At 41.0% G+C, this 13,899-nt stretch overlaps 1 protein-coding gene across 2 annotated transcripts in view; it reads right to left on the bottom strand.

Annotated features, from left to right (window-relative positions):
- The window catches only part of GRM3 (glutamate metabotropic receptor 3), a 103,173-nt gene that overhangs the window by 30,496 nt on the left and 58,778 nt on the right, over nucleotides 1-13,899 (bottom strand). For both annotated transcript variants that reach the window (XM_064656454.1, XM_064656455.1), the window contains one exon: nucleotides 2,879-3,734. In XM_064656454.1, the coding sequence (XP_064512524.1) occupies nucleotides 2,879-3,734 (856 nt within the window). The remainder of the gene's footprint in view (nucleotides 1-2,878; nucleotides 3,735-13,899) is intronic.

Genomic DNA, 13,899 nt, shown 5'->3' with positions numbered 1-13,899 from the left:
TACCCAGGCTAAAGAAGAGAGTAAAACCTGACTTGTTTGCAGTGTACCTGATGGACTGGTAGCTTCCAGGCCATCCTCTCTCTGCATTGGGAAAACATTCTCAGATTTGGAGGTGGAAATATGAGAATATCATTGATCAAATGTCCCATGCAGCAAGGTCCTCATTTTCCATTAGCAACACACCTAAAGACTTTCTTCAACCAGGAAAGAGGAAAGGATAATTCTTGGTCCCCTAGAAATCAGTGACAAGACTTATATGTATGAAAATTTCACACCTTTCTGAAAGGAAGAAGGCATGGGAGATTTGCTGATTAACTTGCCACATAAAAATCATACGCCTTCTTAAAAAATAACTTACATTAAAACAGGAATTTGCATTATAATGGAAGAACTGATAACAAAGAAATGAGATGAGCAAATTATGTTGTAATCTGGTAAAAATATATAAGGAACAAAGCCATTGGAAAAGAACTTGACAGGTTTCTTAATGTTTTAAATTGGAAATGAAAGCTCTTCAGAGTTTCAAAGATTTCCATGTTGACTTTAAAACTAATTTTGTTCAAAAAAAGAGACTTCTGTTTTCAAAACTGCAAAATTACCAGCTTCATTCTTTTTTTTCCCCATCTTTAACAGCTTCAACTTCCAAATCATAAAAGTATAAAAGATATTTCAGCTAAAATGAAAATTATGTTTTCTGGCTGTAGCTAAATAAATATTTTCCTGGAGTTTTGGTTGAAGAAAGTTGGGGCTATTTTGACTTTGTATCTAGATGTTGAGTGGGAATATGCTTTAGTGCTTAAAAAATATCTGAATATAATCTGAAGAAAAATGATTAAGAATCCTCTACTGGAATCAAGATTGCTTGGTGCTAAACTTGGACTCTGTTACAGTGTATGCATTCAAGCCCATAAAAATACATGTGGTGTCAGAAAAAGTTTCAAAATAATTTAAGATATTAAAGTGCCTTGCACATTGTGGTTGGTTATTACTGTCCTGAAGTGTCTCCCTGGCAAGGACAGAAGCAGGCTGCACACCTCTGCCTTTCCTTGTGATCAGTATGCCAGGAACCAGCTTCCAGGAAGTGCTATTCTCCTAAAACCAATTGATTTCAACAATTTGGAGACATTCAAGTATCTCTGAGGATAGGTGTAGGCAAGTGAGAAAATAGTTTTGATGTTTTAAGTGCTGTGAGGAGGGGAAGGAAAAAGGATAATTCTTAATTTCCAGAGGTCTAAAACCTGACTTGTGCTGTTTGTGAAATTAATAGACAAATCAAATGCAGTGACAGCTTGACATATGCTGTGTGTACATTGTCTAGGTATCTGTATACATCATGGTATGTGACTGTCTTCACTGATACAGCATTTTTTAGGAGACCAATGACATGATGCACATAAGCATCATGTTGCTCAGGCAAGACATGTGGCTTCAGCTGCACTGCATGCAGCACCCATATGAGGGTTTGAAGCATGTCACTTTCCAGCTGCTCTCGTGTTACTTTTCCTTTATGATTGAATCTATATTACCAGAGCATGTCCAAGACCCTGCATCCTGCTGAACCCTTTCCTGAGAGATAAAATGCAGCAAGTGACCACTCATCTGTTCCTTCTTGATTTCCGTGGAAAAGAAATCCAGGCATGTGGGCTGCAGGAGTTGCTGATGTGCTCTAAACTTGTCAGCTACTCAGGTATCAGGATCCTGGGAGACCAGGCATCCTAAGGAGCTCTGCAGCATATGCTGGAAGGCACATCAGCAAGTACCCAAGAAAGTGGAATACTTGGCTACACTAGCCATATCCCACTGGGAGTGAGAAAAACACAAGGGATGTGGTTAGTAGTATCTAGAGATGGTCTGAAGCAAATGCTAAGACCTCTAAAGGAGGGAAAAGTTCAAGCTCCAATATGACAGTTTCACGTAGTTTCCAGTGCTGTTAGCATTGTACAATTACTGAGGATCTCCTGGGACTGATATGCTGAATCCCACACATATTTATCCTTCAATTCCTATTGGAGTTAGTTCTCACACAAGGCACAGCATGATGTTTCCTTACTATCAACTCATTCAGCCGAGAATATCAGTTTAATAATACATAGAAATGCAAGTTCAACCTAGATGCTTCAGAAGAAAGTTAGAAATGTAACAGCAAAAAGACAGGACGATCTACACTTTACTTGTTTCCTCTGTAGATCTATTTAGCCTTGCTATGGTGTAATATTAATCACAAAGCTAAGATCAGCCGTATGTGATGGCAAAAACACAGAGATATCATGTGATATGTGGCGAGTCCCCATGAAATTTGCTCATATCATTCCCAGATTGTCCACCCCTCTCTCCACTTCTCCTGCACATATTTAATGCAGCTCTTTTATAATTTGTCATTAAACCTGTAGTTCCGTAACATAGGAAATGCAAGGACATTGGCCATTGGCCATGGTCCAGTTATTATGTAAATTCATAGCAAAATGAGGAAGAAAAGGCCAAGTCTTGGCATGGGAATAGCAAGCAGCTGCCTAGTGCACCAGGTGGTGAAATGACCATCAGCTTCCAGACATGCCCAGACTGGCTGCGAATTAAATGGATGTTGGTGTGTGGAATTTTTAGAAGATGGAGGGTAACATTGCCAAGACCAGCTGTTGCCACCTTCACCTCTTCCTTCTGCTGGGAGCAGGAGGAGCATGGAGCTGTTTTTTTATGGTTCTCCCCAAGCTCCCTGTCCTTCTTTCTGCCTTCTTGTGAGAGGGGTGGCCTTGTCTGGGTACCACCCTGGTCTGAACCGTGATAATAGTTCTATCAGGAATTCAGCTAGCTGTTACTGTGACTGATGAGCATTTCATTAATTGCAGTGGTATTTTTTGTGTACCAAAAGAGAAGTTATTACCTGTAAAGTTTACTTTCAGGAGGTAATCTTTGTACAGCTTCCTGCCATCCAGATGCTTCATGGCATCACAGAGTTTGGTGGTATTTGGACAGAGAGTCCTCTGCATTTTATGCAAGGCATGGGCCATTGCATACACAGCATTCACAACAAACATGATCTTGGATTCTTGCTCGTAGTTGGAACTGTTGATGGTGAAGTGCTTTTCACAAGCCTTTTTATGTGGTTTTCGGTTCTGCAGATTGCACTGGAATTTTTGCTCCCAAAAGTCCTTGAACCAGGGGTTGCGCCTGTTATTGTAAGGGCTGAGACTTTGGAAGTACTTGTCAAACTCTTTAACTGGATGGGAAGCAAGCTCCAAGGTTATCGCCCCAGAAGCGATGCGCTCATTGCCCTTGACGATACTCTCCTGTGCTCCCCATCCGTCGCTGGCAATCCAGGTGAAGGAAACGTTGAAACGGTTGGCAGCTGCAATGAGCTCCCGAGAGTCATCTGCTCTCATGAAGAGCACCACCACCCTGGCGCTGGGCTTCTGAAGCAGCTCCCTGATCACGCCATCATAGGACTTCCTGATGTTGGACCGTCCCACCTTCTCGGAGGTGGCGATGCAGATGTTGCGCAGGCGAGCTTCCTGCTCAAAGGCTTCGATCCCTGTCTCCCCATAGTCGCCCTCTGAAGCAACTGTGGAGACGTAAGTCCAGTTGAAGTACCGCAGGATCTCAGCCATGGCTTTCGCCTGGTAGAAGTCCGGAGGCACAGTCCGTGCGAAATAGTCGTAGCGGGATTTGTCGCTCAGCTTGGCACTGGTGGAGGCGTAGCTTATCTGGGGGATCTGGAAGAGTCTGAGCAAATTTGCCACCTGGAGAGAAAGTGAGAAAACACAGGTTGTTAAAGAGTGGTGTTTATAAAATTGGACAGAAATATCCAGGGAAAGGCATTAACAGTGTTTTTTAATAAGATGTGTTCTGACAGTCACAGATTGAGGGTGTTGATAGAGGATGTTGATAAACTCCAGTGAGAGCAGTGCACTGTGCATAAGCACAAAAGCTGTTCTGCTGCCCAGTTAATTCCCTGGGTTCTACTGGAACTGTAAAGGACATTTATTTTTGTGAAATTGGGTCTGTTTAAATCAACAGAGAATTAGACACAAATGGACAATACACTTCAGTCTCAGTCTGTGTTCCTTATTAAGGTCTGGGGATTTGTATGCCTTTGCTGTTCATATTCTCCAAGATTCATTGTATTTGATAACTAAATACACTAATAAGACATAGTGTAAATATTACAGATGTGACAGCCGTTCAGAGAACTTTCTGATCCCACTTATTCAAGCTCTCCTAGCTTTTACTCATCTAAACTCTTTTTTCTGAGATGTTCTGACTGCAGACCTCCTGAGATGGTATATTTGTTGCATGTTAGTGCTCTTCAAGTACTGTACAATGTCATGCTGACCTACTGTTTTTCATAAATAATAAAAACTTTTATTAATCTCTATTTGCCCTTCTTGTGTGCTTTTTTTCTTTTTTTTTTTTTTTCATACATTGCTATTTCCAATGCTTATTCCCAAATCTACTCTGTTGCTTTCATAGAACTGTAGCTCTTGATCATATCTGGAAAGAAATCAAGAACGGCTATGGCATTTTTTTTCCTTTGATAGCTTCTTAAATGACAAAGGGAAGATTTTGGAGTTCTGCCCTTGGTCACTGGAAATTGTGTCCAGTAAATTAAATATAAGCTGAGAGTACAGCCTGACAAAACCATTTGAAAAGCAGTAGTGTACTTGAGATTCGTAAGGGAAAATTATTAAAAATTGCCCAATCATTTTCTCCAGATATTTCTCCAACCACAGACTATGTCTGTGAGAATTCAAAGGCAAAGGACTGTTTTGAAAAACACGTTGTGGAACAGGCAAATTTTGAGGACTCAGACGTCAGTAGCAAATTAGACAGCCTGGTAAAAAAACTCCAAAAACCCAGAAGAATTTTATTGCTTTTCAGCAATAAAAACAACTGTATTACTTGGGATTTTATAGATTTAGATTCTGTTTTTTCTGTAACACAGACACTGGACTAGTATCCTGCTGTGGCTCAGTCTCACCCTGTAAACTGGTGTAATCTTATCTGGGCCAGACTCTGCTGCCAACCATACATGTACAGTGACTTTCACAACCCCTGGGACACATGGAACTGAGGACTTCAGGAGGTCCTTGTCCTTCTGGGACACCAGGGAAGAGCAGGTGGGATGTCCTGGCATCTCAGCTGTGTTTGTGGTAGCTGAAGTCCTTTACAAAACAAACCGCTAAGAGTGGTTCTCTACACTTCTTGGAAGGGAGCTTTATGTAACGCTCTGTGGTTTTACCAGTGGGTACAGGATGGGAAGTGCTGTGGCTGAACAAGTTTACCATCCCTCAGAAAGCTGCCAATGTGTCCTTAACCTCCCTGCTAGGTAGTAACACACATTAAAATGCCTTATACTGGAAGTGTGGGATTTAATTTCCATCGTGGTGATGTAAATGAACAGCTTTAAAGCAACAGGATGGGCAGAGAGGCTTGTTTTGTCACCAAGGTACAATGGGTGCTTTGAGAATTGTTGAGTCTCTGTGGCTTTTTATCTTTGACTACATGCTGACACATCCACATGATTTGGTTCACATGTCCTCTCTCAACAAGAGGATTCTGATTTGGTAATAAGAATGTCCTCTGTGTAGCTATTATGGAACATTTCTTGCAGAACTGTGTGGGCTGGAATTGCTATTCTTGTCACAGTTTATTCTAGCAGAAATTATTTTATTTTAGCAAACCATAATGAGGATATGCACACATATCATTCTACATTTTTGCCCTCAAATTGGCTAAAGAAGTCCATTTTTCCAGCTCAAGCAATGCTGTTCAGTGTGTAGACAAGCCTTCAGCTCACATAAAGATGCTCCTAACAAATATAGCAGCTTCTTTATTGTTTGTTTGTGTGGTTATTTTTGTTGTTGTTGTTGTTGTTGTTGTTTTGCTTTTCTTTTAGTCTAAGCTGCAAAAGCATCCATATACAGGGAAACAGAACTACACTCCCGGTTTACACAGGGGCCCCCAGCCTTGGAGGTCACTATAATTCTAGGGTCCCTGCAAACTGCTGCAATTCTGATTCCTGTGCTCCAGGGAGAAGTTTTTGTGTGTTTATAGCTGTTTGCTGTAATCCTCTTCACTGCAAAACTGTCCAGATGGTAGTTTTTCATAGACTAAAAATTATAAAATATAAGAAAGTCTGATTAATTATAGAGGATAGTGACCCAGTCATCCCTGAGAACTATGATTGCTCAAGGAGTTCAGTGAAGTTGTATCTGTTATTAATTCTGATCAGGACACTCTTCTTGAAATTCTCAAGCTGGGGATTTTCTGGAATGTTGTAGTTTCTTGATTTTAGGGACTAATTTGCCAAAAGAGCTCAAGCCTCAGGAACTTAGCTGATGTAATTTGTTTCAGGACAGTGCCTTTTTCCAGACATTTCCATGCTGATCTGAATATCTGATTCTGAAAATGAGATCCTGATTAAGCAACCAACTAGATAACAGCACAGGTAACATATTCTGGAGAGGAGCTGATATCTAAGACTTTGTGTAGTAGATTCAGTGTAGCAGAGGACAGCGTAATGTAAACCAGAGTTATGTGCAGTGAGATTGAATCACTTGAGGCACACCTCCACCGTAGCTCCATGCTGCCTTGGGATGTGTGCCACAACTTCAAAATTGCAGTGTACGTCCGGCATTTGCTAAGTGAAATAACCTATTTTGGCAAAGCTCCAGGCAGCAATTTAATTCAAGTCATGGTGCATGCAATTAGTGCCTGAAATCCATATGTTGGCACTTAAGGTTTTTTTACTGTCAAAACTAGTGGGTTTTGCAGATACCTTTGAAAATAAGGCTGGATGTTCTGCATCTGCAAACCAGAACAGTCGCTTTGCACAGCTTGCTGTGAACAAAGTGTGTCAACATAGTCAGCATTCACTGTGATGGGAAACCTTTATTTGCCCTCATGTTGCTGGGTTTATTAGTGCACCCACTGTCTTGTGGTAAAGTGTCCAATTCCCAGGCAAACCTGGCTCTCACCCATCTGCTGAGATGGTGGGTAATTCGCTGCCCAACATGAGCATGGCAGGAAGTCCAGTGTGAGCCACGTCCCTCCATAGGGACATACTGCCCCAGCAAATCCTGCAAATGGAGTGGCCAGGGCAGTGCCAGGGGATACTGATGTCCCTCTCCTAGCATTGGAGCCACATCTGTAAATTATACTTCTCTGAGCACCAGGGACAGGATGAATGCTTGTGGGAAATTGCCAATCTTGTTTATAACACTGAAAATGGCTTCATAATAAGCACCTGCAAGGAGCCATGAATTAGGTACAGCCATCAAACACACGAACCTGGTTTCTGACTGTATTTCTGGCCATTCGAGAGTCCTGATGGTAAATGGGGACAGAGAGGTAACACCCTCATGTCCTAGTAGTCTTGGTCTGTCTTATGATTTACTGAATCTCATTGAACATTTTGCCTAGTGTTCATAGGACTTTTTTTTGGTGGCAGTAGGATTTATTCTGATGTTTTTATTAAAATTTTCCTTTTTAATGGCCAAGAGACTGCTACACAGATTGTTTAAATGTGTATGGGACTGAAGAACACAAGAAACATTTCGGAAAAAAGTTAAATCTCAAAAATGCTAGAACAGATTTGGTTTCTTAACACAGCACACAAGTGTGTATCGCACATTTGTTGGACAGAGGAGGCCCCTTGTTAGATGACAGTGCTCTCTACCCTCCTGAAATTTAACCATGCGAGAATCTCATGAGACTTAACATGGCTTAATGAATTTAATTTCATAGAGCTCCTTTGAGACAGGCAAGAGCTCCTGTGCCTGTTTTGAACAGACAATAAATTAGCCTGCAGAGCAGAATAGGATTGAGGTAAAGGAGGTTTGTCTCTATGGAGAAACTGGAGAAATCCCTGCCTCTCTGAGCTGCAATCCGTCCTTATGGAGATTCCATGGCTGCCTTTGGTCTCCTGAGAAATTCTTTCTATTTCTGGGGATAAGTTTTTTGTCTGGATTCCCACAGCAAGACCATGGCAAAGCCATTTCCCAGAGATTTCCTAATGTTTAGATCATTGCTATAACACAGAGGCTGAGCTCTTGCTTTGAAGAAACATGTACTGCTGACAGTGTATGTTGCATATAGTTCCTAAGTGATGGTATACATTGTCAGCTTTTTGCTATTATTTGGGCAGTTGGAGGTCAAACTACAGCTAAAACATTCATCCCATAAATAATACAGGGTTTTTTTCTTATTTAAATTCTTCTTGTTTATTAAATCCAAATATATACCAAAATTTTGGCAGAAAGTACCATTTTTGAAAGGCAGGAAAGAAACACTGGTTCTGAATGGGCTGGGATGTGGGTGTGTGATAGACGGTGAGCATAAACCTAATGTAAAGACAAAATGAGGTATCTCTCCAGTCATCTGCCTTCATTGGCCTGTGCAGCCTCCCCATGATCCCAACTCCTGCTTTGTACACTTTTCATCAAGTTAGAATATCCCTTCTTTCACTCTATAACTATTTTCTTCTGTCCTCTTGTCATGCATCATGTCAATAAAAGCATTTTCTTTGTGTTCCTGAGAATAAACCTGTACATACTGAAAAGCTCATACCAGATTTCCACCAAACCTTCTCTTCTCCAGGCTAAACAGTCAGTAGGGTATGTGCTTCAGATTCTTCTCCCCATGATCATATCTGTATTTATTGAATCATCCTTTTATTGAGGGGCCCAAAGTTGGACATAGCATTTCAGATTTGGTCCAATGAGAATAAATAGAAATAACTCCATCTATCTACTGGCTATGTTTCTGCAGATAATGCCCAGCAGTTTGTGAGCCTACCGTGCTGCCAGATTGCATCACTGGCAATAAATATGAGAAATACTGAAGAGATTGGCTCCACCATAACTTTCCCTGTTTTCTTGGGATTTAGTAGGCTCAAAGGCATGGCTCCTGCCTGGGGACAGTGTGAGCCAGTGTGACTCAGCCTGGGTCCTTCTGACATACTAATGTAGTTTGGGAGTATCAGGGAGTGAGAGAGTTCAGTGATGCAAATGCAGCTGCCCAGCTCAGACCCCCCCCCCAAAAAAAAAATTCATTTCAAATTCTGATTTGTTTTCAAAGGGAAATTAGGACCTTAAGCTGATTTCAGAAATGAAAAACCTTTATCGTGGTGGAAGATCACCTCTCCATAGCCCATTTAAGGCTGTGGGTGCTGTGTCTGGGATATTATAACAAGCACTATGAAAGGCAGTGTCACAGGGGCTGTGACATGACGTACAGCAGAAAACACCCATTTGGCTTCAGCTGGACTTCGAGCTCTGGCCCTAGGAATTAATTGGGAATGCCAATATCCCAGTTCTTTAAATCAACAAAAGATCAGTTGCAAGGAATGAAGCCAGATGCTGTGAGGTTATTTAGGAGTCCCAGTCTGTCTTGTGCACATTGCAGGACTGAAGCAGTGATTTTCATCAGCTTTCTCACTCTTTGGTATTAAGAAGACTGTCTCCTAGTTCATAAGAAATGTTCCTTAACAAAATTCCTTCTAAAAGGTAACCCAGAAGAAGATAATTCATTATCAAACAAAAATTGTCTGGCACTTTTTATTGTCAGGGAGAGGGAAGAAGGCAACACTGTTTTTAGCTTTGCTCTTCTGAAAATTTAGGCAATGAAGCTGGGAAAAATATAGCGAAATATTTGCAGGAGAGTCAATAGCTGTAACACACAGAGAAACAGTGTTTAAACTGTGAAATAATTGCATCTCTGAAACGAACGTCAGTAATAAGGATGTCACAATAACATCTACAATTTCTGCAGGGGAACTGGGAATTTCTTCTTATATGCGTGTCTGTCCTGTATAATAAAAAGTAAACCAGGGAGGGCATGCAGAGAAATGTGCTTTGAGAGAAGAATTTTTTTGGAAATTTTTTTCTTATTTTCCTGCAGGGATGGCACAGTGAGCTGTCACATATGCACTCTGCCTCCACACAGCATTAACTGTTGAAGTAAGCTGAGCACTAAGCTGGCACCTTGAGAAGAGACCTGTGCAGAAGGCTTTGCTTTGCATGAGGAGTGCAACTGTTCTCAGAGACTTCATAAACCTGATTGTGAGTGACTCATGTCACATTTACAAAAGATCAGAAAAAATACTAAAACTGGGATTGATGGTTCTAAAAGCATGAAATTGCTTCTGGAGTTAAAAAAGCTATCATTGATAAATATGGTTATTCGAGACTCATTAACTGAAGTGTAAGTCCTGGTCAGAAGGGTTAGAATGAGTGTAGGTGATGCTCAGATGTCCTTAGATAGTTCTTATTTTTGTCTACTTCTCTTGTAGTTACATCCTTGGCACACTTTATTGCTCCCTACAATTGCTCACTTTATTGCTCACTACACCTCCTGAAAGGAGGTGGTAGACAGATGGAGTTCATTTTCTTCTCTGAGGTAACAAGTAATAGGACAAAAGGAAAGGGCCTCAAGTTGTTCCAGGGGATGTTTATATTAGACATTATGAAAAATTTCATCACTGAAAGGGTGGTCAGGTAGTGGAATCACCATCCCTGGAAGTGTTCAGAAAATATGTAGATGTAGCACTTGAGAGCATGGTTTAGAGGTGGGCTAATGGTTGGAGTTGGTGAACTTAGAGGTCTTTTCAAATCTTCATAATTCTATGATTCTTTGGTAGGGCTTCTTCCTTCACACCTGTGATCTCAGCGGTTACTTATCCATCCCTGTAAAATCGTGTAATTTCCCCCTTGGCAAAAGGAGAAAATGGTCACTTTGAAGAAAAAAATAAATCCCAAACCCAAATCAAAAGGACTACAAAGGAATCAGTTACACTGGGATTTTCAAAGAAGCCAACCAGAGGGAGGTACTCTCAGTCCTTTGAAATCTCTAGGAAAGAAATATCCAGTGCTCTTTGGGCACTTTGCAAATCGCAACCTAGTGGCTGTTCAGTTTCTGAATGTGGAATAGAAGAAACAAAGAGAGGAACAAACAGCAAGGATCTGGCTGAGAGGTAGCAGAGAGAGAGGCACAACAAAGAAAAAGGAGGGGGAGAGTTTAAAGGAGACACATGGAAGTTGGCAAGGGCACGTGTGGCTTAAACGCTAGTGGTAGGTGGTCAGTCTCACAGAGCAGATCTTTTAATAAGGATTTGGCTTAGCTTTCAAGCACAAAATCAGGAGAGGCTGTTGTCGCACAGTTGAATGCAAAGCTCCTCCCTAAGCAGAGCACAAATGGTGTGTGTGAACTGGGGTTCCTGGTGAACCCCTGCAGCCCCCTGCACTTTTCTCCTGCCCGTATCCCCGCTGGGTCCATGCACAGTGGGACAGAGCCCCATATGTTCCGGGGGGTTTTTTTGCATGTAGTTCTAAGGATTTTGCGCTGTTTTCAGTGGTTATGGAAGCCACAAGCTGTCATTAAGACTCTGTTTGAAAGATGGTTTATCCTTGGAGGAAGGAAATGGATGTGATTAGCTTTCAGGCTCCGTGAGTCTTTGGCAGACTTTTGTGGCTAAGGAGAAATGACAGCCAGGAAAAGACTGCCAGTAAATGAGTACACACTCTGAATTTCATGCCAGATGGTCACTCATGGAGTGGCCTTAGCTTTTGTGATAGTGGTAATGTACCGTTAAACCTTCTCCAGTGGTTTTGTTAGAGTTTACTTGAGACACAGCAAAGAACTGAAGAGAAGACAGATGGGCACTGGTTTCTATTCTGCCATTTTTACTGGATGAGGCTCTAACTTGGAAATAACTTTCATTGCCGTGATCTGGAGATCTTGTGAGCCGGTAGCATAAAAAAAATCTTACATACACATGAATATAGTGGATAAGGAAATTGAAAGCCCAGCCCACTTAAAGTAATATCTTAATTTTTCTAAGAGATAACTGCAGGGAATGGACTCAAGTCTTCATTTTCAGAAGATGAATCTAGTTTTCAGAATCAGAGAAGAACAAATCCAGCATTTAAATAATTGCATTCCTGCTTCTGCAAGCACATTCCTGACAAGAACTGACCTAAGTATTTCAAATATGGCATTGGGATTGGCTATGCAGGTGCTCCTTTGAAAATGAACATTGTTTTTCTTTTGTCCTTTCTACAATGTCACTGAACATCTCCAAGGAAAAAACATTTGAAATTCCTGTTGTAAACTAGGAAAGAGTGGATAACCTGCCTGAGATGAAAACCCATGAACCCAAAAGAAGTGCCCTCCAAATTTTGAAGCATTCTCCTCCTGATCCCAGATTCAGCTCAAGTCAGAATTTTATTTCATGAAAACAGTTTTTTTATTTTTTATTTTATCACAAGCTTTTCCATTGACAGAGAATCCTGGCTTGAATTTTGAGAGATCAAATGCTGTACAGATTGGGCTCACTGCTAATTCAAACACAACATCTAAAAACTAATTATCCAGATCATCATTAATGATAATAGCCTAGTCAGACCAGAAAATAATTAAGCATTCTGCATTCTCTTGTTGTTTTTAGACTCTGCAAAAAATGCCTATTGCACATACTGACTCAGTGGGGAAGGTGTTCATTGCTGAATTACCAGCAAATTCTTTTTTCCTTAGTGGAAGGATAATGAAAGAAGTAGAAATCTGACAGCAGGAGCATCATAAAGTGATTTGGCAGACAGCTGTCCAGACAAAAAAACAGGAGAGGGAGGGTGACAGGAGGGGAAGAAAATGTATTGAAATATAAAGAAAAATTCACAGAAGGAAAGAAAAAGCCAGAAATAATTTTTGTCTGAAGAGCTCAGCATATTTTATTTCAAGGCTAAGAAACTGCACTGTGGACTGTATGATGTTTACAGCTCTGAGCAAAAGAGAAATGTTTGACAGAGCTACATCTGGAAGCATCCAGCATCCTGAGTGCTGCTTGAAAACAAAGGGAATGAAGATGCTGAGCCTTGTACACACACCTGATGAAGTATTTTGACTTTCAGCAGCGGTGCAATTCCAGTTATTACTGGAGCTACTCTGCACAGGTGAGTGGCTCTGAAATTGGGTAGTCTCTCCTTCTGGCATGGCACCAAAATGCCTGGCTTTAATGTTTCAAAGTCCTTACAACTTCAGGCTTGACTCTTCAATGTCTATTATTGTTGACAAGAATTTTCTTGTGAAATAGAAGTTGTGACTGGCTAACTTAACAGGATGAGCAACAGGAGTGAATGGCTTAATTACATCTTTCCTAGATAGTGTGAAATCTAGGGGAAAGCTAGAAAAGAGAAACTGAAGGAGGGCCAACATAATCTATGCCAAGGGAAAATAAGCAAATGAATACTTCTTTTCTAGCTGGAAAATGCTCATGTTGAAAGATTTGTGAAACTATTTTTTTGTCTTTCTGAAGAACTGTTTTACAGATCTTATGTTTGAACAACTATTGGCAACTATAGGGAAGCTGTACAGATCACAGAGTATTAGTAACTATATTGTTTCATTATTCTTCATAGGTTTTGAAAATATTGAATGACATACAGATAGGCATACACCTACACTGCCATTTTTACATGTACTGAATGAGAAAGCCTCTTATCAGGACTTCCAATTTCCATTGGACAGCTGCTCCAAACCAAAGATTTTGGAATATGAATCATCTATATACACTGTATTATTACATTCAATGTGCTCTGCATCCAGTCTACTGCCTTAGATATGGATTTATTCTTAGATCAGTGATTGCCAGAGACTGGCTTCAAAGGGACAGATTGACAGATGTCGTGCAAGATGCCACAGGCCTGCCTGACTCCCTCAGGGTTTCTGGGAGGCAATGAAATATTTTTGCCATTTCCTCAGCTGTAACTATACTGATGCCATTTTCCTTCTTGGCCACCTGGGCACATTCTGGGTCATGTTCCACCAGTTGTTGAACAGCACCTCCAGTTCCTTTTCTGCCGGGCAGCTTTCCACCCACTGTCCCCAGCCTGTAGTGCTGCAGGGGGTTGT

Source organism: Pseudopipra pipra, chromosome 5, assembly GCF_036250125.1.
Source record: "Pseudopipra pipra isolate bDixPip1 chromosome 5, bDixPip1.hap1, whole genome shotgun sequence".
Classification (NCBI taxonomy): Eukaryota; Metazoa; Chordata; class Aves; order Passeriformes; family Pipridae; genus Pseudopipra; species Pseudopipra pipra.
The sequence above is the reverse complement of the archived record's forward strand: the minus strand, read 5'-3'. Positions and strand labels throughout refer to the sequence as shown.